At 36.9% G+C, this 23199-nt stretch overlaps 2 protein-coding genes across 3 annotated transcripts in view; one reads left to right on the top strand and one right to left on the bottom strand.

Moving 5' to 3' along the window:
• The window catches only part of PIK3R4 (phosphoinositide-3-kinase regulatory subunit 4), a 65990-nt gene that overhangs the window by 38157 nt on the left and 4634 nt on the right, over positions 1 to 23199 (top strand). The window contains exons 11-16 of one of the 2 annotated variants that reach the window (XM_014859454.3): positions 2029 to 2216; positions 3262 to 3472; positions 5748 to 5913; positions 17458 to 17622; positions 20013 to 20224; positions 21652 to 21783. In XM_014859454.3, coding sequence (XP_014714940.2) covers positions 2029 to 2216; positions 3262 to 3472; positions 5748 to 5913; positions 17458 to 17622; positions 20013 to 20224; positions 21652 to 21783 — 1074 coding nt within the window. The remainder of the gene's footprint in view (positions 1 to 2028; positions 2217 to 3261; positions 3473 to 5747; positions 5914 to 17457; positions 17623 to 20012; positions 20225 to 21651; positions 21784 to 23199) is intronic. The other variant, XM_044754110.2, reaches the window with a different exon arrangement.
• COL6A6 (collagen type VI alpha 6 chain) overlaps positions 7313 to 23199 on the bottom strand; it is a 163790-nt gene continuing 147903 nt past the window's right edge. The window contains exon 38 of the mRNA XM_044754109.2: positions 7313 to 8244. The gene's annotated coding sequence lies outside the window, so the exon portion shown is untranslated. The remainder of the gene's footprint in view (positions 8245 to 23199) is intronic.

Here is a 23199-nt window from a genome sequence, read left to right as displayed (position 1 = left end):
TGTTATTATGAAATACAAAAGAGTAGAAATCAGAGAAACCTTAACCATTTGAAATCTCGAGATTTAGAACTGACAGCTCTTATGACAGTGACATTGACATTGATAGTGTGAGGATTTTAAGATCTTGTGTTTTCCTCCTTTAACCCTTTCTGGAGATGTACTCCTTTCGAAATACATGCCTTTATAAATCCCCCTATTCCAGTATCAGATTTTGAGGGCAACTGATGAATTATATTTAAAATAAACCTCTGCCAAACTGGGCATAAAGTATTTGCAACTTATCAGTGGTTTACACCCATAATATGTAAAGCACGCATACAAATTATTAAGAAAAATACAAGCACCCCAAAAGAAAAATAGTGGAGGATTTGAACGTACAACTTATAGAAGAGTAGAAATGCAATATTTGAAAAGGTAAATAAGTGCAAATTAAAACAATGGATGCGATTTTCTGCCTATATGGATTAGCAAAGACTGAAGATACCTAGTGTTAGCAATGTTTTAGGGAAATAGGGATTTTCATACACTGTTGATGAGATTATAAATTGAATGTATTCTTTTTAGAAGGCAACGTCCTTACTCTTTGACTCGCTGTTTTCAGTTCTGGAATTTTCTCCTAAAAACACTGACAGGAATGTGTAGAAATATGTATAAGAATATTCTCAAAGAAAACAAAGGAAATACAGTAATTCCCCCTTGCCTGCGGTTTCCCTTTCTCTGGTTTCGATTACCCACAGTCAGCCGTGGTCCAAAATAATAGATGGAAAATTCCGGAAAGAAACAATTCATAAGTTTTAAATTGTGTGCCATTCTGAATAGCAAAATGAAATCTCTTGCTGTCTTACTCTCTCCCACTCAGGATGTAAATCACCCCGTCGTCCAGCGTATCCACACTGTGTATGCTACCTGCCCGTTAGTCACTTAGTAGCCATCTTGGTTATCAGATTGACTGTCCTGGTATTGCTGTGCTTGTGTTCAAGTAACCCTTATTTTACTAAATAAATGGCCCCAAAATGCAAAGTAGTGATGCTGGCAATTTGGATATGCCAAAGGGAAGCCTTAAATTGCTTTTTAAGTGAAAAGGTAAAAGCTCTCTACTTAATAAAAAAAGAAGAAAATTGTATGCTGAGGTTGCTAAGATCTGTGGTAAGAACGAATCTTCTATTTGTGAAATTGTGAAGAAGGAAAAAGAAATTCATGGTAGTTTTGCTGTTGTACCTCAAATATGTACATATAGGATAAAACATAGTATATATAGGGTTGGGCATTATCTGCAGTTTCAGGCATCTGCTGGGGGTCTTGGAATGTGTCCCCCTGTGGATAAGGGGGGACTACTGTAATTGTCCCTTAATAGGGGAATGGTTAAATAAATGTTCAGCATATTTAGTTAGGTAGGAGAAAAAGCAAGTTGTGAAACAGTATATATTATTTTATTTTTGGAAAACAATACAGTAATAAAGCATTAAACTACTGTGTATTTTATGAGGTGTACAAAGTTATGGGGGCAGTTTGTGTTATATTTTAGTAATGCTAGAACTTTGTGTTACTTGATGTACTTTTTGTAATTAGACAAAGATTAATAAAATAAAGGATTTCTCATCTCTTTATAGTCAGGAGGTAGCTGTATAGCAATTGCTATTTTATTTCTTCTATTTTTTTGTTTGTTTCCCATGTAACTGATACTGGAAATAGAGAGGTCCTACTTAGCATTGTGGTCAGCGACATTTGAAAAAGTTGTTTCTATTGTTGGTTCTTCAGATAAAGAGGTTACATGAGATGGAGCTAGCCTTGGGAAACTAGGAAGCAGTTATGTCTAGTTATTAATACCATTGAAAGTGCATCTGTTTCATCTGCCCTAGAGATGCAGTGAGAGTTAATGAGTTGATATATAAATATAGATAAATTGGAGATCATAAAGAACCAATAGGATGTGAAGTCCACTGCTGTTCCTCTCCCACCAAAAAAAAAAAAGCAATAAAGGTTTTAGAGGCTTCCTACAGACTAACTATTCTGAATCTGTTTTCATAGCTAGAAAACATGTAAAACAAGACTCAAATGTAAATGAAGAATGGAAAAGCATGTTTGGGTCATTGGAACCACCAAACATCCCACAGGCCCTACCTAAAGGGAGTGACCAGGAGGTGATTCAGACTGGGAAGCCTCCTCGTTCTGAGTCCTCTGCTGGCATTTGTGTCCCTTTGTCAACTTCTCCGCAGGTACTATCATCTAGGCAGTAGTGTTCCTTTCGTCTTTCAATCCCATTCTACTGTTTTGGACTTTTAAAGGCTGTGTTTATACCAGAAAAATCAATATAGTGACTTGTCCTTTAGGGAGGACATGTTTCTTTCTAAGGCAGGTTTATCTTTAATTTTATAGCCAAATGGATATGTAGTTATTGAAAGAACCAAAAAAGGTCTCATTTTCGGGGCTAGCCTGGTGGCATAATGGTTAAGTTCACGTGCTCTTCTTTGGCGGCCTGGGGTTTGTGGGTTTGGGTCCCTGGTGCGGACCTACACACCGCTCGTTATGCTGTGCTGTGGTGGTGTCCCACACACAAAATAGAGGAGGATTGGCACATAGCTCAGTGATAATCTTCTTCAAGCAAAAAGAAGAAGATTGGCAAGAGATATTAGCTCAGGGCCAATCTTTCTCACCAAAAAAAAAAGAAAAAAGTAAAAGGTCTCATTTTAGAGTACTCATTGATAAAGTGATCTGAACAGGGGGTTGAAGACTTCATTATGAATTGTGATTATAATTAGGCTACAGTGAACCTTTTAAATCTCATTTTATTCTTCCTCTAATATAGTTATATCTGTAAAATAGCAGAAATACTTCTGGAAAGAGAAGTCCCAAGTTTGCCTTGTGTGAGAAATGTCATGATGACTTTGATATATTTGAAATAAACTTGTAATTTAAGGTAACTCTTCCTTAGCAAATCATATTTTAAATGAAAAATATTAACTCAACCAAGTGATAAATTTGTACTTCTTTCACTTAAATTAATGAGGATTTTTGTTTAATGTTATCGATGCACTGATAATTTTTTTTAATAATGTAGAGGTATGGAAATATAATGTTTGTGGTTAAGCTTCATTTTAACTAGGTTTTCATTGAAAAAATGTCATTGTATTTAAATGGGTTTAAAAATGAATACATTAATAAGGACAGAAAGTTGATATAATGAGAGAGCAGGAATACATTTTTATCATCAAATATACTTTGCTTGTGACATAAATGCCTATAATTCGATTTGTTTTGCAGATTCCAGAAGTGACAAATGTCCAAAATAGAAAACCAACAATACAGGTTTTAAGTAGTACAATTTTACCATCCACCTACCAGATTCGGATCACAACTTGTAAAACTGAACTTCAGCAGCTCATACAACAAAAGCGGGAGCAGTGTAATGCTGAGAGGATAGCTAAGCAGATGATGGAAAACGCGGAGTGGGAGAGTAAACCACCACCACCTGGTAAAGAGCTGTTGCTAGGTAGTTGTATCCCAGCCTGGGGGCCGGAGCCTAGGATACCAGGCAGAGGAAGTCAGAACAAAACTGTCACTTTGGAAGCCCAGAGGAAGAAGCAAAATAAATGAGAAATCTTAAGTCATTATTTCTGGAATTTGGATCTTCTTAGCTCTGGAGGCAACTTGCAGTGTCTTGTTTAGACCACTTACTATTTTGTATTTTAGCCTGTCTCTGTCCAAAAATGGACCCATGTATAGTGCTTAGTTTTACCTGCCTGCTTAGTGTCATGTCACTTTCTCATTGAATGTCAGGCTTCTTGGAGTAAACTCTGGCTTTTAATTTCTGAAGGGTTTAAAATCTATTAATTTCCTTTAAAAAAAGATAAATTTAGAAAATAATGGATACTTTTAAAAAGAAAACAAAATCATCTATAAACCCACCATCAACAATTATCAACATTTTGGGGAAAATCTCCTACTTTCTGAGAAAATTTAAAAGTATTTAAGATGAAGATGTGACTCAGCTGTGTTAACAGACTTGCTCAGTGTAATGTGGTAGAGTTAGTCTCTGATATTTGTAGATTTTGAAAAACATTTTAATGAGTTTCTGTATATAGATTTTAATAATAAAAATTTAGCTTGAAAACTCTGAGGGGAAATGCATAGTGTGCCTATGCATAGAGATTTAAAAATTATGTGAATTCCCATGGGCTTCTATTGTGAACGTGGGGAAAATGCTGATAGAGATCAGTGATTTAAAGATTTAGAAAATGTAAAGCGGTAAGTGTCATCTCTAGTCACATTCTTTCTTATCAAAATAAAATTGTTTCTGTAATATAGTTTGATATTATTTACCAGCCCTGCTTTAAAAACAAAAAAAGTTGACCACAAACTGTCTACTTTATTTTATGATAGAATCTGTCTTCATAAGTGGCATTTTATACTTAAGTGGAGCTATACGTTTTATTCAGTAATCACAGAAAAGGTGTCAAATTTTGTGGTTCAAGAAATGTGCAATGACTGTTGGACTCTTGATTTTTTCTTTTTACACTTGAGTGATTGCATGAAATTGGTTTTCTCTAGAGGGAAATGTTCAACCTAGCCTGGTAGATTATCTAGGCTTCATGGCAAAGTGTTTTTGATCACTTTCAAATCCAGCATATCCTCCTTAAAAATTGTATTCAGCTGTTCTTCCCACACATGTGGGCTAGAGATCCAAGAGGAAACAATCTATTTTTTTATCTTAGAGTAAGCCATGCTTGGCTGTAGTCTGGGTTTCAAAAATGTTTCTTGGTGAAAAATAATTTCATCCTAAAATGATATTGTTGTCACTTAGTTAGGCACAGTGCTGACTCCCAATATAGTATTATCTTCAGCATAGTTTTCTGTTTTGTTTTAAAATAGACTAATATTAAATATGATTAAATGTTACACAATATAAAAGTTTATTCAGCAAACATTGAAGACAATTATATGCAAGGACATGCTAGATAATCCGAATGGATAAGACATGGTCTCTGGTCTCAGGGAATTTATCATAAAGGAAATTAATCATATACAAAAATAATATGCATAATGAAGCAGAGGGGTATAGATGTCATAAAGAAAGTACTAGAAAATCCATGGGCATTCTGAGGCTGTAATTTGTAATACCATTTATACCAACATACTGATACCATAGAATAAATGATGGCAGATAGGGAAGAAATAAACATTTGGGTGTTTACTATGGGCCTGGGACAATATGAGACTCTTCATACATCTAATTAACCATGTAGTCACTCTTTGGGTTAAGTAATACTTTCATCATTTTACTTTTGAGGAAATTGAAGCTCAGAGAGTTTCAATAAGTACCCCAAAGTCACACATTTATGGTGTGGTGGATCTGGGTCTTTGAGACTTGCAGCCTCTGGCTGCTTCCCTAGCTCCTGCTTTCTCTAGGTCAGGATAGTCATCACCTCTCACTACTGAGCAAGTAGTCAGGGTTTTTCTGGCTAGCAAGTGACTATTGTGCCTTCTCAGATGCTAGAGAAGGTCCCAGATTCAGTCTTTCTCAGTCTATTTGAGCAACAGTTAATTGCTGTCTTGGATGTCTTGCTCAATAGATAATAGTATCTGTCATGGTTCCAGTAGACCACTCGGTATTGGCTAGCTATTGGTACCCTTCATTTAGTTCTTATAATTGTTCTCGTGCTGGTTATTGGTGACTGTAGCTGGGAGGCTGAGGGGAAGATTGTATTTGTAAACTATAGTTTAAGACACATTCCTTTGCTTTTGCTTAGGATGGCGTCCTAAAGGGCTGCTTGTTGCACATCTTCATGAACACAAATCTGCTGTAAATCGAATTAGAGTCTCTGATGAACACTCACTTTTTGCAACATGTTCAAATGATGGCACAGTGAAAATCTGGAACAGTCAAAAGATGGAGGGGAAAACCACCACTACCAGGTAACATATGCTTACAAGGAGAATCCATTCATTCAGTCAGTCAACAAATATTTATTCTTAGGTGCCAGGGATACAGCAATGATAAATGGACAAAAATACCTCTTCTGTGGAGCTTTCCTTCTAGTGGGAGATGACAGACAATAAACAATATAAATAAGTAAATCATATATGTTAGATGGTAAATGTTATGAAGAAAACTATAGCAGGAAAGAGGGATAGGGAATGCAGTATGGTAGAATTTCAAGTGAATTGGCTAGAGAATGCCTCACAGAGAACATGTCATTTGAGGGAAGACCTGAAAACGGTAGAGAAAGAGCCATGTGGATATCTTGGGGAAGAGCATTCCAGGAAGAGGAAACAGGGATTTCAAAGGCCCTGAAGCAGAAGGATGTTAGGTGTGTTTGAGGACTAGGGGAAAGGTCTGTGTGGCTGGAGCAGAGTGAGCAAGAGGGAGAAGTAAGAGAAGCCAGATGACCAAGGGCTTTGTAGGCTGTGGTAAAGGACTTTGACTTTTGCTCTGAGTGAGATGAGGAGCCTTTGGGGAATTCTGAGCAGAGAGACATGATCTGAGTTAGATTTCAACAGAATTGCTCTTGGCTTTTGTGTTGAGAATAGACAGAAAAGGGGCAGGACAGAAGCGCTAGAGGAGGCTGCTACAGTAATTCAAGCAAGGGGTGGAGTTAGTGGGAAATGATCGGATTCTGGATGTGTTTCAGTGGTGGAGCCAGCAAGATTTGTTGAGTGCATTAGATGGAGTATGAGCAAGAGAAAAGTAAACAAATGACAGAATGGCTGACTGTGTAAGGAAACACATACTGTACTGTTGCCCCACTGTTTTGGTCAAGATGGAGATAATTTGTGACTCGAAATCTCTAAGAGTCCTTAAATACGCATAATGTGATTTTAAGTGTGATTATAAGAAGTATTTTAGATTTGTACAACTTTATAGCTATGTCCCTACTTGATATGCAGTCTACTTGTCTGCCCCCACCCCATTCTCCCTGTCCCCACCATCCCTATCAGTTCTACCATATTTATATTTATTCTGTGCCTAGTTTGGTCTGAGTCTGAAAGGAAAGCTACTAGAATTAAAGCTGAATCTCATGGACATAAAATGACATGGGGGCTCTCTGGTGCTTTTCTTGTTACCAGTTCATTGACTGTAGTTAACCACAAAATTGTTAAACAACAAAATATCTTTGATAACTAAAATAATTCAAAAGTATACTCCTTACTTACCAACTTGATATGATTTTTGCTGTTTATTTTTTAAAAGAGCTCTATATTTTTACACCATGCTTAATTACTGTTTTCACGTTCATTCTCTCTTGGCATTGCATTGGTCAAAAACTAAATCAAAAACTAATGAAAGAATCCTGGCTCCATGTAGCAATTTTTTGTCAACATTTTATTATGAAATTTTTAAACCTATAAGAAAAGTTGAAAGAGTTTCACAGTGAACACCCATGTACTTGCCACACAGATTCTATTATTAACAGTTTTACTGTTTCGCTGTGTCATGTAATTATCCATCCTCCTATCAATTCATCTTTTTAAAATGTATTTCAAAGTAAGTTGCAGACATCAGTACACTTCCCCTAAAAACTTCAGCATGCATATCATTAACTAGAATTCAGTATTTGTTTATAGTTATTTTTTTCTTTTTTGGCATAAAATTTGTATGCTATAAAGTACACAGATCTCAAATGAACCATTCTATGAGTTTCAACAAATACATATACCTGTGCAACTTAAACCGCTCTCAAGATACATAGCATAACCATGACAACAGCATGTTCGCCTTATATTTTTTCATGTAAAATCCTTGCCTCCTCCCTGCTTGCAACCATTCTTTTGATTTTTTCCCACCCTCATTAGCATTTTGATAAGTATTTTAGACACCTCTTCTGATAATTATTTTCCAAATGGTTCTTTGTTATTATCATCATCATTGCATTCATCCTTTCTTTTATTAGGAGAAGTTTAATTGATACGAGTAAACTTCTCAAGTAAGAACTTGGAATCCTCTGTTAGCTTTGCAAAAACCTCACTTGTTAATTCTCCAATAATTTTTGTCATAGAATCATGCCTTCTATATCCCAGTGTCACATTTCAGACAGTGGTATCCCAGAAAATGTGGCAGTTTAGCTGACTGTATTGTCTTTGAGAAGTTTGTGTGATGATCAGGAGATTGGATTTCCTCTGGACGCAGCTGCTGTCTTATTGTGGGGTGCAGTAGGCCTTGGCTTGGAGGTACTTCATTCCAGGTCCCAGGGTGGGGAAGAGGAGAAGGGAACAGAGTATGTTCCCCTCATCACATGCCTTCATGAACTGATGAGGGGAGAAAGGAGGCCATTATTATTGCCAGAACCAAGTGGGAACAGTTGGTGACTGGGAAAAAGCAGCAAAACTGATGTGTTTTCCTGGGAAATGTTACTAGTACATTCTGACTACTGATGCCCTTCCCGTATGTATTCTGTTGGCTGACCACGCAGTTCCAAGTCCTAACTTTCTCATTGAATTATGATGGTAATTTAGGCCATCTGGATTTGGCTGTTATTTTATTCTTTCTTATTTGAGGTAGACTTTTAGTTTGTCCATTGGGAACTAGTTCTAGAGAAATTGCTGTTTTTCTAAACTTTCACAAAGATTTTTCAACTTTATCTTTTATAGTATTCTAAATTATATCTTTCACATATGCTTTTTATGCTACCCTATTTTTGGCTTATTTAGCATCTCAATTTTAGGGGAGATTGGTGCATTTGGTACTTGTTGAATTTGATGGTAAAACATCTAAGTGGAGTTTTGTCCCAATGAAGAATTGAAACAATATGAGAAGTGTGCAAGAAAGTCGTTAGTATTAGGGTTACATATTTTAGAGTGACTGATAGTCTCGGAAGTCAGAGTCTTTGAGTAGTGAGGCTACTCTGAAGAAAAGGGAATGTAAAGGGTTATAAAGGCTTGAATCTTGGGAAATTGAATTTTGGGGACCGGAAAAGAGAGGTCTGAAAAGGAGAGAGAAGAGACTATTAGACTTCAACAGAAGAGAGAGTTTTGAGAAACGGACTTATAGGCAGCTCTTAAATGCAATAAGAAAAGCCAAGTATCGTGAAAACCTAGTAGGGCTGTTGGGCATTCTCATACATTGCCCTTTGGTGGAATGCAGTTGATGATACATCCGTCATCCCTGGAGGACTTTTTGATGATATGTATCACGAGCCTTTATGATGTCCATATCCTAAGGAAATAACTAAGAATAAGCTCATATATTTAGTTTTAAGGCTGTTCAGATTGGCTTTTTTATAATAGTAAAAAATTAGAAGCAAACTAAAGGTTCAGCAGTTAGGAGTGTAGTTAGATAAATAAGTGATGGTGCAAAAGTAAAACTGATGTTGAAACATATATATCAGAGACTTCCAAAAATCTTCTCTTCCATAAAAACAATGAGAACAGTGACAAAAACTGTCAAAATCAACTTTTTCAGAACTATAGAAATTAACTAAAGTCCTACATCAATCCGAAGAATGTTATTCAAGAAAAACAGCTGACTCACGGAACAGTGAGCCCTGTGGTCCCTAATTCCATCCTCTTCTACCAAGCTCTCTGGTAGCTTTGAAAACTACCAGTCTCACAACTGAGAGAGCCATGAAAACCAGCAGCTTAGTAGCCACTGGAGGGGTCATTAATGGGCTTGGAACTCCCCAAAAGCCCCATCTCCAGAGAATTTTCATTAGTTGACCTTTTGCCAGCTTGCTGAAAAGTTCCATTATCAGGGCTTGTATTTATTTAACCTGACTCATACCTTGTTCTTTGAGAAAAACTCTACCACAGGACATTTGTTGAAATTGTCAGTGTTCTTTACTTAACATTGCATCTGCCAAAGGTGGCATTAACAGTTGTAACTAGCAAGATGCTGACAAAAAACTTAAAAGGAGGAACTAGGGAATGAGGTGGCCATAGGGGCCTTTGAAAAGTTTGGATGTATTCATAGGCATCTGCAAGGCTACATGCATGTGCAGGGTTGTGCACATGTTCAGGAAACTGAGAAGAACCTGAATCCTCACTTCTGGCTAACCTTGAGACTCTGCACAAGCAAGAAATAAAGGATAAGGCAGAGTTGTAAGCTGCTTTGTTGAAGGTGCACCACAACACAAACACAGAGAGCCCCAACAAAAACTGGAACACTCAGTTCGAGGCTTGTAAGGAAACATCTTTTCAGTCACTAGCTGACCACCAAGCTAATTGAGCAAGGACTTCAGTGGTGACACTGAAGAGAAAGAATACAGTCTTTATGGAAGCAATCCACATGTGAGAAAGAATGCAGATTTTATAGAATTAGTCCAGGAAAGTCACTAAACAAACAGCAACAACACTAGAATAATCTTATTTCTAAAGTTGACACGTATTAATTAGAATGTCCAGTTTTGAATAAAAAATTACAAATTGTGCAAAGAAACAGGAAACTATGGCCTATACACAGGAAATAAGACAATCAATGGAAACTGAACCTCAGTAATCTCAGACATTGGATTTACTAGATAAACACTTTAAATTAGCTATTAAAATATGGCATAGTGGTTAAGTTTGTGCACTCTGCTTCAGTAGCCTTGGGTTCGCAGGTTCAGATCCTGGGCATGGACCTATACACCACTCATCAAGTCATGCTGTGCTGGCATCCCACATGCAAAGTAGAGGAAGATTGGCATGGATGTTAGCTGAGTGACAATCTTCCTCAAGCAAAAAGGGGAAGATTGGCAACAGATGTTAGCTCAGGGCCAATCTTCCTCACCAAAAAATAAATGAGTCCAAAGAATTAAAAGAAACCATGTCAAAGAATTAAAAGGAAAGTATGAGAAAAATGTCTCATCAAATAGTATCAATAAGGAGATGATAAATAGCAATTCTGGAATTGGAAAGTATAATCACTGAAATGAGTCACTCGAGAGGCTGAACAGCAGATTTCAACTGGCAAGAAAATAAAACAGAGACCTGAAGATAAATCAATTGACATTATTGTTAGAGGTACAAAAACTAAAAAAGAATAAAGAAAAATGAACAGAGCCTCAGAGACCTGTACACCACCATCAGGTGTACCAGTGTACACTTAATAGGAGTCCTAGAAGGTGAGGAGAGGAAAAAAGAAGCAGAAAGAATATTTGAAGAAATAATGGCTGAAAACTTCCCAGATTTGATGGAAAACATTAATCGGCACATCTAAGAATCTCAACAAATTCCAACTAGGATAAAAATCAAAGAGAGCCATCCAGACACGCAATAAGCAAACCATTGAAAGAGAGAGAATCTTGAAAGCAATGAAAGAAATGTGACTCGTCACGTATGAGGGATCTTCAGTAAGATTAACAGGTGACGTTTCATCAGAAACGACAGAGACTGGAAATCAGTGAGATGGCATATTCAAAGAGTTGAAAGAAAAAGACTGTCAACCAGTAATTCTATATCCAGCAAAACTGTCCTTCAAAAACAGAGGCAAAATCAAGACATTCCAAGATCAATAAAAGCAGGGGATTTATTGCTAGCAGATTTTTCCTGAAAGAAATACTAAAAGGAGTCTTTTGTGTTGAAAGAAAAGGACATGAGTTAGTAACTTGAATCCACATGGAGAAATAAGGGCACTGGTCAGGGTAAATACATAAGTAAATATAAAAGACAGTACAAATTGCTTTTGTTTGAAACTGTTTTTATGTGCTGTCTGATTTAAAAGATAACTTATAAAGAAATAATTATAAAACTCTTTTGATGGGCTTATATAAATATGTCATTTGTATGACAATAATAGTACAGACAAGGGAGGAAGGGAGAGAGAGATTGAAGCGAAGTTTTTGTGTATTATAAGTTTGTATTAATCTGCTCATTTTTTGATGTTATTTGTATTTCCCAGGGCAACCACTAAAGAAAACCCTTAAAAACGTTTAGTAAAACTCAAAAATAGTAAAAGAAACAACAAGGGAATTAAAATGGGAAAATATCTTTTTAACACAAAAGAAGGCTGTAATGGAGGAATACAAGACGAACAAAAACCTGCATAAGATACGGAGAAAACAAGTAGCAAAATGTCAAACATAAATCCTATCTTATTGGTAATCACATTAAATGTAATCAAAAGGCAGAGTTGGCAGAAAGGATGAAAAGACACAATATAGCTATGTGTTGTCTACAAGACACATACTTTAGATTCAAAGACACAGATCTAACAGATATCAACAGAGTACTCCACCCAACAACAGCAGAATACAAATTCTTCTCAAGTGCATATGGAATACTTTCCAGATTAAACCATATATGAGGCCATAAAAGAAGCTTCAATACATTTAAAAAGATTGAAACATACCAACATGTGTGTTCTCTAACCACAGTGGAATGAAACTAGATAACTGTAACAGAAAGGAATTTGGGAAATCTACAAATGTGAAAATGAAACAACACATGGCTAAATGACCAATGGTTCTTTAAAGGGAAATTAGAGAATACTGTGAGATGAATGAAAATGAAAACCAACATACCAGAGCTTATGGAATGCAGCTAAAGGAGTGTTGAGAGAGAAATTTATAACTGTAAACATCTCTATTATGTAAAGGAAGAAAGATCTTAAATCAATAACTTACCTTAACCTTAAGAAACTAGAAAAAGAAGAGCAAAGTAAACCTAAAGCAAGTAGAAGGAAGGAAATAATAAAGACTAAAGAGGAAATAAATGAAATAGAGAATAAGAATAAAGGAGAAAAATCAACAAAAGCAAAAGCTGGTTCCTTGGAAAGATCAAAATTGGCAAACCTTTTCTACAATAACCAATAAAAAAAAGGAAGAGGACTCAAATTACTAAAATTAGGAATGAAAGAGGGGACATTACTACTGACCTGACAGAAATAAAGGAACTATGAAGGAAATACTATGAATAATTGTATGCCAACAAATCAGATATGCTAGATGAAATGGCCAAATTCCTAGAGAGACACAAGCTGTCAAAAATGACTCAGGAAGAAATAGAAAATCTGAATAGACCTAGAATAAAAAGAGATTAAATTAGTAATTTAAAAAATCTTCCCATAGAGAAAAGCCCAGGCTGAGATGGCTTCTTGATGAATTCTATCAAATGTTTAATGAATTAACACTCATCCTTCAAAAACTCTTTCAAAAAATAGATGAAAGAACACTTCCTAACTCATTTTGTAAAGCCATTATTACCCTGATACCACAATCAGACAAATACATCACAAGAAAACAACAGACTAATACCTGTAACTATAGGCATAAAAATTCTCAACAAAATACAAGTAAACCAAATCCAACATGTTAAAAGGATTGTATACCATGACCAAGTGCAATTTATCCCAAGAGTGCAAACCTTGTTCAACTACAAAAATAAATGACTGAATATATCATATTAAGAGAATAATGGATAAAAACCACATGATCATCTCAGCAGACTCTCAAAGCATTTGATAAAATCTAACACCCTTTTATAAAATTAAAAATAACCAACTGGTAAAAGATGAGAAGTGATAAAGAACATCTACAAAAAACTCATAGCTAGTGTCATACTCAATGGTGAAAGACTGAAAGCTTTTCCCCTAAAATGAGGAACCCGGTAAGAATGTCCACTCTAGACACTTCCATTCAGCATTGTACTACAGGTTCTAGCCAGGGCAGTTAGTTAAGGAAAAGAAAGAAAAGGCATATAGGTTGGAAAGGAAGAAGAAAAACTATATTAGCAGACAGCGTGATCTTGTATATAGACTCTCTTAAGCAATAAAATAACCTATTATAACTAACAAATGAGTTCAGCAAAGTTGCAGAATATATCATGCTGTATTTGTGTATACAAAAACCAATTGCATTTCTGTATGCTAACAATGAAGAGTTCAAAGATGAAATTAAGAACACAATTCCATTTATAATATCAAAAAGAATAAAATATATAGGGATAACTTTAACAAAAATGTCCAAGATTTGTACACTGAAAACTACAAAACATCATTGAAAGAAATTATAGAAGACCTAGATAAGTGGAAAGATGTGCCATGTTCATTTCAGTGGAATGCTCGACATTGTTAAGATAGACATACTCCCCAAATTGATCTACAGATTCAACACAATCCCTATGAAATTTCCAGCTGCCATTTTTCCCCCAGAAATTGACAGTCTGATACTAAAATTCGTAAAGAAATGCAAAGGACTGAAATAGCCAATACAATATTGAAATAACCAAGTTGGAGAACTCACACTTCCAGATTTGCTACAAAGCTATAGTAATCAAGACAGTATGTTACTGTCATAAGGATAAATGTATGAATCATTGGGATAGAACAGACCTGCAGAAATACATTTATGGTCATTGTTTTTGACAAGGGTGCCAGGACAATTCCATGGGGGAAGGAATAGTGTGAACAAAGGGTGCTGGGATTACTGGGTATCCACAGGCAGAAGGATAAATTTCCAGAGAATTTTTTGGAATGGATCATAGACCTAAGTGTAAGAGCTAAACTATAAAACTTTTAGAAGAAAACATAAGCATATAACTCTTCATGACCTTGGATTAGGGAAAAGTTTCTGAGATATGCTATCAAAAGCACAAGTGATAATAGAAAGAATAGGCAAATGAAACTTCATCAAAATTATAAACATTTGTGCTTCAAAGGACACTATCAAGAAAGTGAAAGGACAACCCACAGAATGAGAGAAATATTTGTAAATAATGTATCTAAGTACCCAGAATATCTAAAGAACTCTTTCAACTCAACAATAAAAAGACAACTCAATTAAAAATTAGACAAAGGACTGAAATAGATGTTTCTCCAAATAGGACCAATAAATATACAAAAAGATGCTCCACGTTATTAGTCACTAGAGAAATGCAAACCAAAACCACAATGACATGCCACTTTGAACCTACTAGAACGGCTATAATCAAAAAGACAAAATGACGTGTTGGAGAGGATGTTGAGAAATTGAAATCTTTGTACCTTGCTGATGGGAATGTAAAATGGTGCAGCAATTTTGGAAAACAATTTGGTGGTTTCTCAAAATGCTAAACATAGATGACCCCACAATTCCACTTGTAGGAATAAACCCAAGACAGTTGAAAACATGTTTACACAAAATCTATACAGTAGTGTTCATAGCAGCATTATTCATAATAGCCAAAAAGTGAAAACCAGAGTGTCTTATCAGCTGGTGAATGGATGAACAAAATTGGTGGTATATCCATAAAATGGGTTATTATTTAGCCGTAAAAACGAATGAAATACTGATACATGCTACAACATGGATAAACCTTGAAAACATTATGCTAAGTGAAAGAAGCCTGATCCAAAAGCCAGTGAGGGTATTGTATTATTCCATTTATTTGAAATGTCCAGAATAGACAAATCCATAGAGACAGAAAGTAGATTAGTAGTTGCCAGGAGCTGGGGGGAGAGAGCATTGAGGAGTGACTGCTAATGGGTACAGGATTTCTTTTTGGGGTGATGAAAGTGTTCTGGAATTCGATAATGGTGATGGTTGCAAAATTTAGTGACTATACTATAAATCCCTTTAAAAGGATGAGTATTATGGTATGTAAATTATATCTCAATATTAAAAGGGGGGGGGAGAGAAAGCAAGCAAGCTAGAGAGACCAGGCATACTGGCATTCTCATCTCTCCCATTGCCTTGTCCCTGGTACTCATCTGCCATACTGGCTGGGCCCTTGTAGGCAGTGTGTTTGAGACATATGTCCTCTTAAAGACTTATCTAGAAATGTTTATAGCAGCATTATTCGTAGTAGGTAAAAGGTGGAAACAGTACAAATGTTTATCAAGTGATGAATGGATACACAAAATGTAGTATATCCATACAATGGAATGATATTTGGCCATAAAAAATGGATGAACCTTGAAAACATTATGCTAAGTGAAAGAAGCCAGATACAAAAGGCCACCTAATGTATGACTGCACTTATATGAAATGTCCAGAATAGGCAAATTCATAGAAAATTTAAATACATTAGTTGTTTCCAGGGGCTGGGAGGAGGGGAAAATGGGGTGTGAAGGCTAATGGATGTGAGGTGGGGTTTTTTTTTTTGTTTCTTTGGAATGATGAAAATGTTCTGGAATTAGATAACAATATCTATGCAGAATTATGTTAGCATACTAAAAATCACTGAATTGTATACTTTAAAATGTTTTTATACTTTGTTATGTGAATTTTATTTCACCAAAGCTGTTATTAAGAAAAAGTGAGCTAGAGAGAGATGATTAATAAAGAATATAAAATATGGTTCCATATTTATTTAAAAAGCAAATATGGATATATATGAATATATTATAATATGCATAGAAAACCCTTTGAAAGGATATGTAATAAAATGTTGAGCCAGCCCTGATGGCCTAGTCATTAAAGTTTGGTGCTCTCCTCTTTGGTGGCCTGGGTTTGGTTCCTGGTCACAGAACCACACCACTTGTCTGTCAGTAGCCATGCTGTGGTGGCAGCTTGCATAGAAGGACTAGAAGGACTTACAACTAGGTACTGGGGCTTTGGGGAGGGAAAAAAAAGGAAGATTGGCAATAGTTGTTAGCTCAGGGCAAATCTTTCCCAGCAAAAAATAAAATAAAATAAAAATAAAATAAAATGTTAATGGTGTTTCTCTCTGGGTGGTAGAATTATAAATGTTTTTGCTTTTATATATTCTTTTTTGTATTTTTATAATTTTTGTTTATTTAATGTATATTAACTTGTATACTAAAATGAAATCAGTTACACAAAGTAGAGATTAGGGGCTTGTGACCTTTTATAGGTATGACCCCTTGAAAGGGTGAGTATGCAGCTTGTGTGGAGGGTAGTGAAGGAGGGAATTGATGATAATGGGGGGCACCCTGTGTAGATTATATATTCAAGAAGTTTGGCAGTGAATTTAAGGAAGGAGAATAGACAGCTTGAGAGGTAAACGTGTGTGAGAGAGACTGAATATTGTATAATATTTTGCATTTATGAATATTTTATGATTTATATATTATTTGAGCTTCACTATGTCCCAGTTGGAGAAGTTGGGCACTCCTTGTTTTATAGATGAGTAAACTGAGACACAGAGGAGGTGAAGTGCCTTGACCAGGATCATATAGGTAGTCAGTAGTAGAACTCAGCTCTTTGGTTCCAAAGCCAGTGATTTTCCTGCTGTGCTAGGCTGCATCTTAGGGATTATAGAATAACTGAAGGGCGTAAGAGTAGGCTTTAAGGTTTTGCAAAAGTGGAAGGAGAACTGGATCAAAACCACAAGTATGGGAGTTCCAGCTGGAAAGGAGGATAGACCATCTTTCTGTGATAGGAGAGAAGTTTGTGAAGATGGCCATTTGAAAATAGAAGACAAGATGATTTTGTACCAGTGCTTTTGAGGGAGATTCTTGTTTTCCTTATGAGACCAAGGAGGTGAAACAGACCTCCTAGTAGTAATTTTGTTTTTTAATAGTCATGAGGATATTTATTTAATATCAGCAATAATAATGCTCTTCTGGCCCTTTCAGAAATGCAATCTTATTTTTCTTTTGTGCAGATCTATTCTCACATATAGCCGAATTGGAGGACGTGTCAAAACTCTTATATTCTGTCAGGGTTCCCACTACTTAGCCATAGCGTCTGATAATGGTGCTGTCCAGCTTCTTGGAATCGAGGCTTCTAAGCTACCCAAGTCTCCAAAAATTCATCCTCTACAAAGCAGGTATCTATCTTTTGTGTTTTTTAAACTGCATTTAGTGCACTAGGCTAATTTAATCCCCACCTCCTCCATGTAGTTGGGATCAACTGAGGGCCTATTACATCGTGCTTCTTTTTTTAAACATGTGAAATGAATAAAGCTGCATTTCCAACTCAAATCTATCACATGTAGTTTCAGAAAGCTATGTCTGTATATCTCATTTTCTGCCAATTTGTCAGTAGGTCAGAAGGGCAGCTTTGAACTTGTGGCTCACTCCAGTCAGGAACCTGTCTGAATGACTTAATTATCAGTTATATCTTCTGTCTCAACTACTAAAAAGCACAACTCTGGCTGGTTGATTTTGAGAATATGTGTGTTCTTCATTAAAGAAAACTCAAACGTTGTCAGCATTTTGTCACTTGGCATTAAAACCTCTAAGTTGACAGGAAATGGAGTGGAGCGTTTAGTTAGATGATTTGCTTATCATTTTAAAACAAAATACTGGCTGGTTTTATTTAAGAATTTCCTTCACTTCTTACAAATTGTGGTTGCCTACAGATTAAATGCACACAAGGTAAGATATTTAAAGATAAAGCAGAACAGATCTTCAGCTGACCAGTATGTGCTACACACCGAGGATTCCAAAGGCAGATAAGATATGTTATGCTAAGAAACTACAGTCTAGTGGGAGAAACAAGCCGTGATGATTTCAGTGCGGTGTGATAATGTGCCATGTTACGGGGACACGGGAGCCAGCTTGCAGGGGGTAGAGAAGAAGGCCCGGAGGAGGGGAGATCAGCTGTAAGTCAGTGGGCTGAAGTAGAGCAGTCAAGTAGAGCGTGGCGGGCAGAGGCGGTGGACCCCACAGGAAGAAAGCAGAATGAGCAGATGCTGATAGTTAAGTGGATTGTAAGTCGTGGCCATTGGGTAGCTAAGGCAGAAAAGGATGTTTGTTGGATCACCTAGAATTTTATTATTTGTTTGTATTGTTTGTTTATTTTGTTTTGCCTTTGCAATTAAAAATGTGTTATTTTTAACACATTCACTAAATAGATATGGGCAGCTTTTGTCCAGGTCATATTATGTATGGCTTTTAACTAAAAAACCAATACCTGCCAGTTTTCTTTAAAATTGTTTCAGCAGAGGATGACTGTACTGTCTCTATACCTGTTGAGTTCCATGTAAATTAACAAAGAGCTATTGGCAAAATTGTTGTGTGGTGACTGCTGGCAGGACACACACACTCAGACGTGCACATTCTGTGCATAGGTACCTCTCGGGTGACAGCGCTTTTCACTATGGATGTTATTATCTTTGCCCTAAGCAAACATTGATTACCTAGATTAGGAACCTGCGCCAGGATGATTAGATTTTGCTCTGAGTGAGCTTCCCATGGCCAAATTTGAAACAACTTGAGCAACAAAATAAATAACAATAGTATTGGGTTATAACTCAAAGAATAAAATAAATATCTGAGTCCATACTGATATATAAATAAGTAAATGAATAAATAAATTCATGGAGAAGAGGTGACAACTCGTTCTTACAGAAGAATTCTAATAAGTGTAGAAGGAATGAGGGAAATAGAAAGTGACCATTAGAACGCCACAGGCATGATCTGTCAACAGATCCTAAAATTAGTGAACAGAAGAGTAATCAGAAACAGATTTTTGCATAGTCTGAAAAGTATTTCCCCTAAATGTTGAGTATTTATAAATGGAAAGATAATGAGTTTACAGTGGAGAATTCTGGCAGACACCACCTTAACCAAGTGATCAAGGTCAACATCACCACTAATACATTTACGAGGGCGTGCATACCCTCATATACGCACTGAGGAATGCTCGTCACTTCTGTGGTCTCCTTCTAATTAGGCATAAACTCAGTCTGTTTGTGAGAACACATGAGGCAAAACCAAATTGAGGAACATTCTGTAAAATAACTAACCCGTACTCTTCCAAAATGTCAAGGGCATGAAAGACTGAGGAACTGTCAGATGTGAGGAGACTGAAGAGACATGACAGCTAAATGCCATGTGGTTTCTTGGTTTGGATCCTGGAACAGTAAAAGGACACTAGTGGAAAAACTGATGAAATCTAATATGTCATAGTTTACTGGTATTGTACCAAGGTTAATTTCTTAGTTTCAATAAATGTTCTATGGTTATGTAAGGTGTTAACATGAGGGGAAGCTGGGTGACACGGATATACAGGAATTCCATGTACCATTTTTGCAACTCTTCTGTAAGTCTAAAATAATTTGAAAAAAATGCCTCAGCTATCATTGTCTTGATGGGTCACAGAGTTTTTGTTTCTTGACCATAATTAGAATATAAATGCATCTTAAATGGAGACTGGTGCTCTGTTTTCAGTGACTAGAAAAGTCTTTGCCTTTTGCTTTGTGTATTTCTTTAGAACTCTAGACCAGAAGGAGGATGGTTGTGTCGTGGATATGCATCACTTCAACTCTGGGGCGCAGTCTGTTCTGGCCTATGCCACTGTGAACGGCTCTCTGGTTGGCTGGGACCTCAGGTCTTCAAGCAATGCGTGGACATTAAAGCATGATTTGAAATCGGGTCTCATAACTTCTTTTGCTGTGGACATCCACCAGTGCTGGCTCTGCATTGGTAAGCTGACTTTCAAGTCATTGACCGGGTTTTGAATACCATTAATGCCTGGAATTGCCTTCTTGTGAAAGCTTTTTCCTTTTTCTTCATTGGTAATTTTTTCCCATCTCCTTTTTTTTGTATTGTTGTAATCACTTGCAGTTTAATTTTTTTTCATTAAAAAACAGATTTGGAAGAGTGAAATTAGCATCCCGATGCATAAAACAGTTTTGTCTTTCTCTTTGTTCTTAAATGAGCCTCTTTACTTTGTAAGAATTATAGTGATCAGATTTGCTGGCATTCTCTTATTCTGCCAGGGAAACAGCAGGCTTGGTTTATGGATGAGAGCATTTGAGTTTGGGCAGACTAACTTTTAAATTCCTGCCCCTTGAGAAGGTACCACATCTTATTTTTTTTCTACTTGGCATTCTTTTTCAGAAGCATTATAATCTGTGTTGCTTGAATTTTGTTTTCTAGATTCCTTAACTTGTATTTGTGACTTTGTGTATAGTTATATGGAATGTATTATTTTTTGCCTTTTGTGTGAATAAACTGCAGGAAGGTACAGGAAGATGTAATGCCAGGCCTAGAAGAGTAGATATTATACATTTAGCAAATTAGCAAATGGCAGTAATGGCTCTCAGGGCCCTTGATCAGCTTTGAGGAGGGCAGCCGGTACTACCTGTGGGTTTTGAACCATTGTCCTGGAGTGGGTCAGGGTGACAGAGGGACCCTGCTGCCCCTTTTGTCGTTTCCCACTCCCAGTCTCTCCAGTGGAATTGGAGACCAATCCAAGAACATGCTCTGTGCCTCGGTCACAACCAGCTGCTCATTGCTAGGGTAGGTATTATTCTTTGGGGATGGAGGGCCTTCTCTCTGTGGGGTTTCAGTTGTCATGGGCATGTGTGCAGGTACTCACCCCAGTTCCTGCTTTGATTTGGCACCCATGCCTGTCTCTAGAATGTTTTGGAGAAAAGGGCACACAGAAATGATTGAAATCTGTTGATACCTACAAAGCTGTTGCCAGTTGAGATTAGTAAAGTGATCATTGAATGCCAGTAAAATATCTCTGGTTATTTAAGGCATTCTGAACGTTTTTGACTTGTCAGATTCAATTTATGTCTTCTCTTGACCTTTTGTTTTTTGTGGCTGCCTTTGGCAATTAATAACAGTGTCAGTAACTAATGAATTATTCATTTTCAATTTCCATTTGTTAGACACTTCTGTAGTAGCATTGTGATAAGCACTTTATATCTTTGTTGTTTAACAGCTAGAGGTGCTGTTTGAAACTGGGGAGACAGCTTCATGAGAACAAAGGCTTTTTCTAAGTGACTAAGTCAGTTTTAAAATACATTCATATAAAGCTAATGCTGTTTACTGTTTGTATCAGTGTAGCCTGATGTGCTTTAATCATTAGATGGTAATCTTTTTACTTTTTTTTATTCAAGGTACAAGCAGTGGTACCATGGCTTGTTGGGACATGAGGTTCCAGTTGCCAATTTCCAGTCACTGTCATCCTTCCAGGGCTCGAATCCGACGCCTCTCCATGCACCCTCTGTATCAGTCCTGGGTGATTGCAGGTAAAGTGGAGGGCTGGCGTTTTCCGGTGTTGGGGGATTTTCTTGGAAAGTGCATAATATTCTGCTGCTGAGAATCATATTCTTAGGGTTTTTATCCTACATATGAACCGAACACTTGATTTTGTTCTGTTCTTATCATGGAAGTTCCCATTTCATGTTTATTCTGTTTAAAAATGATCTCATCAGTCACCACCATCACATTCCATTCCTGTCTACCACCGTTTCCCCTTCCATTTGTTTCTTTCTCCTGTATTCCATGTTTTTGTTAAAGCTGCCACCACTTCCTAGAACTCTAAGTTAGAAACCTTGACTCATCCTTGTCGGTTGCTATTTCTTGTTGATCTGTCTCTGTTGTGTTTCTTGGAAGCTTCCCTTCCTTCCCCTCATTGGCCATTCACATTTTCTTGTACAGATTCTTGGGCAAGACACTTGGGCAAGTCTTCGAAACTCACTTTCCTCATTTGTAAAATGTGGTTAAAAATACTTACCTAGCAGAGTTGTAAGAATTTAAGGTAAAACATACAAAGCACATGGCCCAGCACACCATTAGTGCTTGATAAATAGTAGCTGTTGTTGTTCTTATGTTTCCTCATTGGTCCTCTTGCCTCTAGGCTCTTTCTGGTCCTGTCTCAAACACATAGTCCATCTCATGCACTGCTGCTGTCAAAGTCAACGTGTTGCCAAATTTGATGGCCAACACTCAGCCCACTCCTTATGTGACTCATCATTTGGTCACTTGATTGTTTCCTCTTTCTGACATACTTTCTTTACCTGATTTCCAGGATAGCACTCTCTTGGTTCTCCTATTTATTGATTTGCTGCTTCCTCCTCATCGTCTGACTTTCCACTTGTGGCCTGCCTCAGGGCTCAGTCTTTGGTCTTAACCTCTTCTCCTTCTACACTGGCTTCCCTGTATGATCTCATCTAGTCCCATGCTTTAAACACCAAATTTATTCATATTTTTATGTCTACTTAAAATCTCCCCTAGAATGTCTCATAGCCATCTATAAACCTGACATATCCAAACTAAACACTTGGTTTCCTGTCTGCCACTTCCTTCACCACTTCTTCTTATCCCAAGACAAACCTGCTCTTCCTACAGTATTCTCTAGTAAATGGCAGCTCTTTTATGCTGGATGCTCAGGAGGAAGCCTGGTGTTGTCTCTGATTGTTGTTTCTCTCTCATCCCACTTCCAGTCCATCAGCCAATCCTATATGTCCTATCTTAAAATATATTCAGAATCTGACCACTTTTTACTATCTCCATCACTGTCTCCCTAGTCCAAACCACCATAATCTCTTGTCCCTATTAATGCAATATCCTTTTAACTCGCTGCTTTTATCCTTAGGTCTTAAGACTGTTCTTTCTTCTGCTCAGTTCCTGCCAGTGTCTTCTCATTCCAAGTGGCAGCTGAG

This window comes from Equus asinus, chromosome 21, assembly GCF_041296235.1.
Source record: "Equus asinus isolate D_3611 breed Donkey chromosome 21, EquAss-T2T_v2, whole genome shotgun sequence".
In the NCBI taxonomy this organism is placed as follows: Eukaryota; Metazoa; Chordata; class Mammalia; order Perissodactyla; family Equidae; genus Equus; species Equus asinus.
The sequence above is the reverse complement of the archived record's forward strand: the minus strand, read 5'-3'. Positions and strand labels throughout refer to the sequence as shown.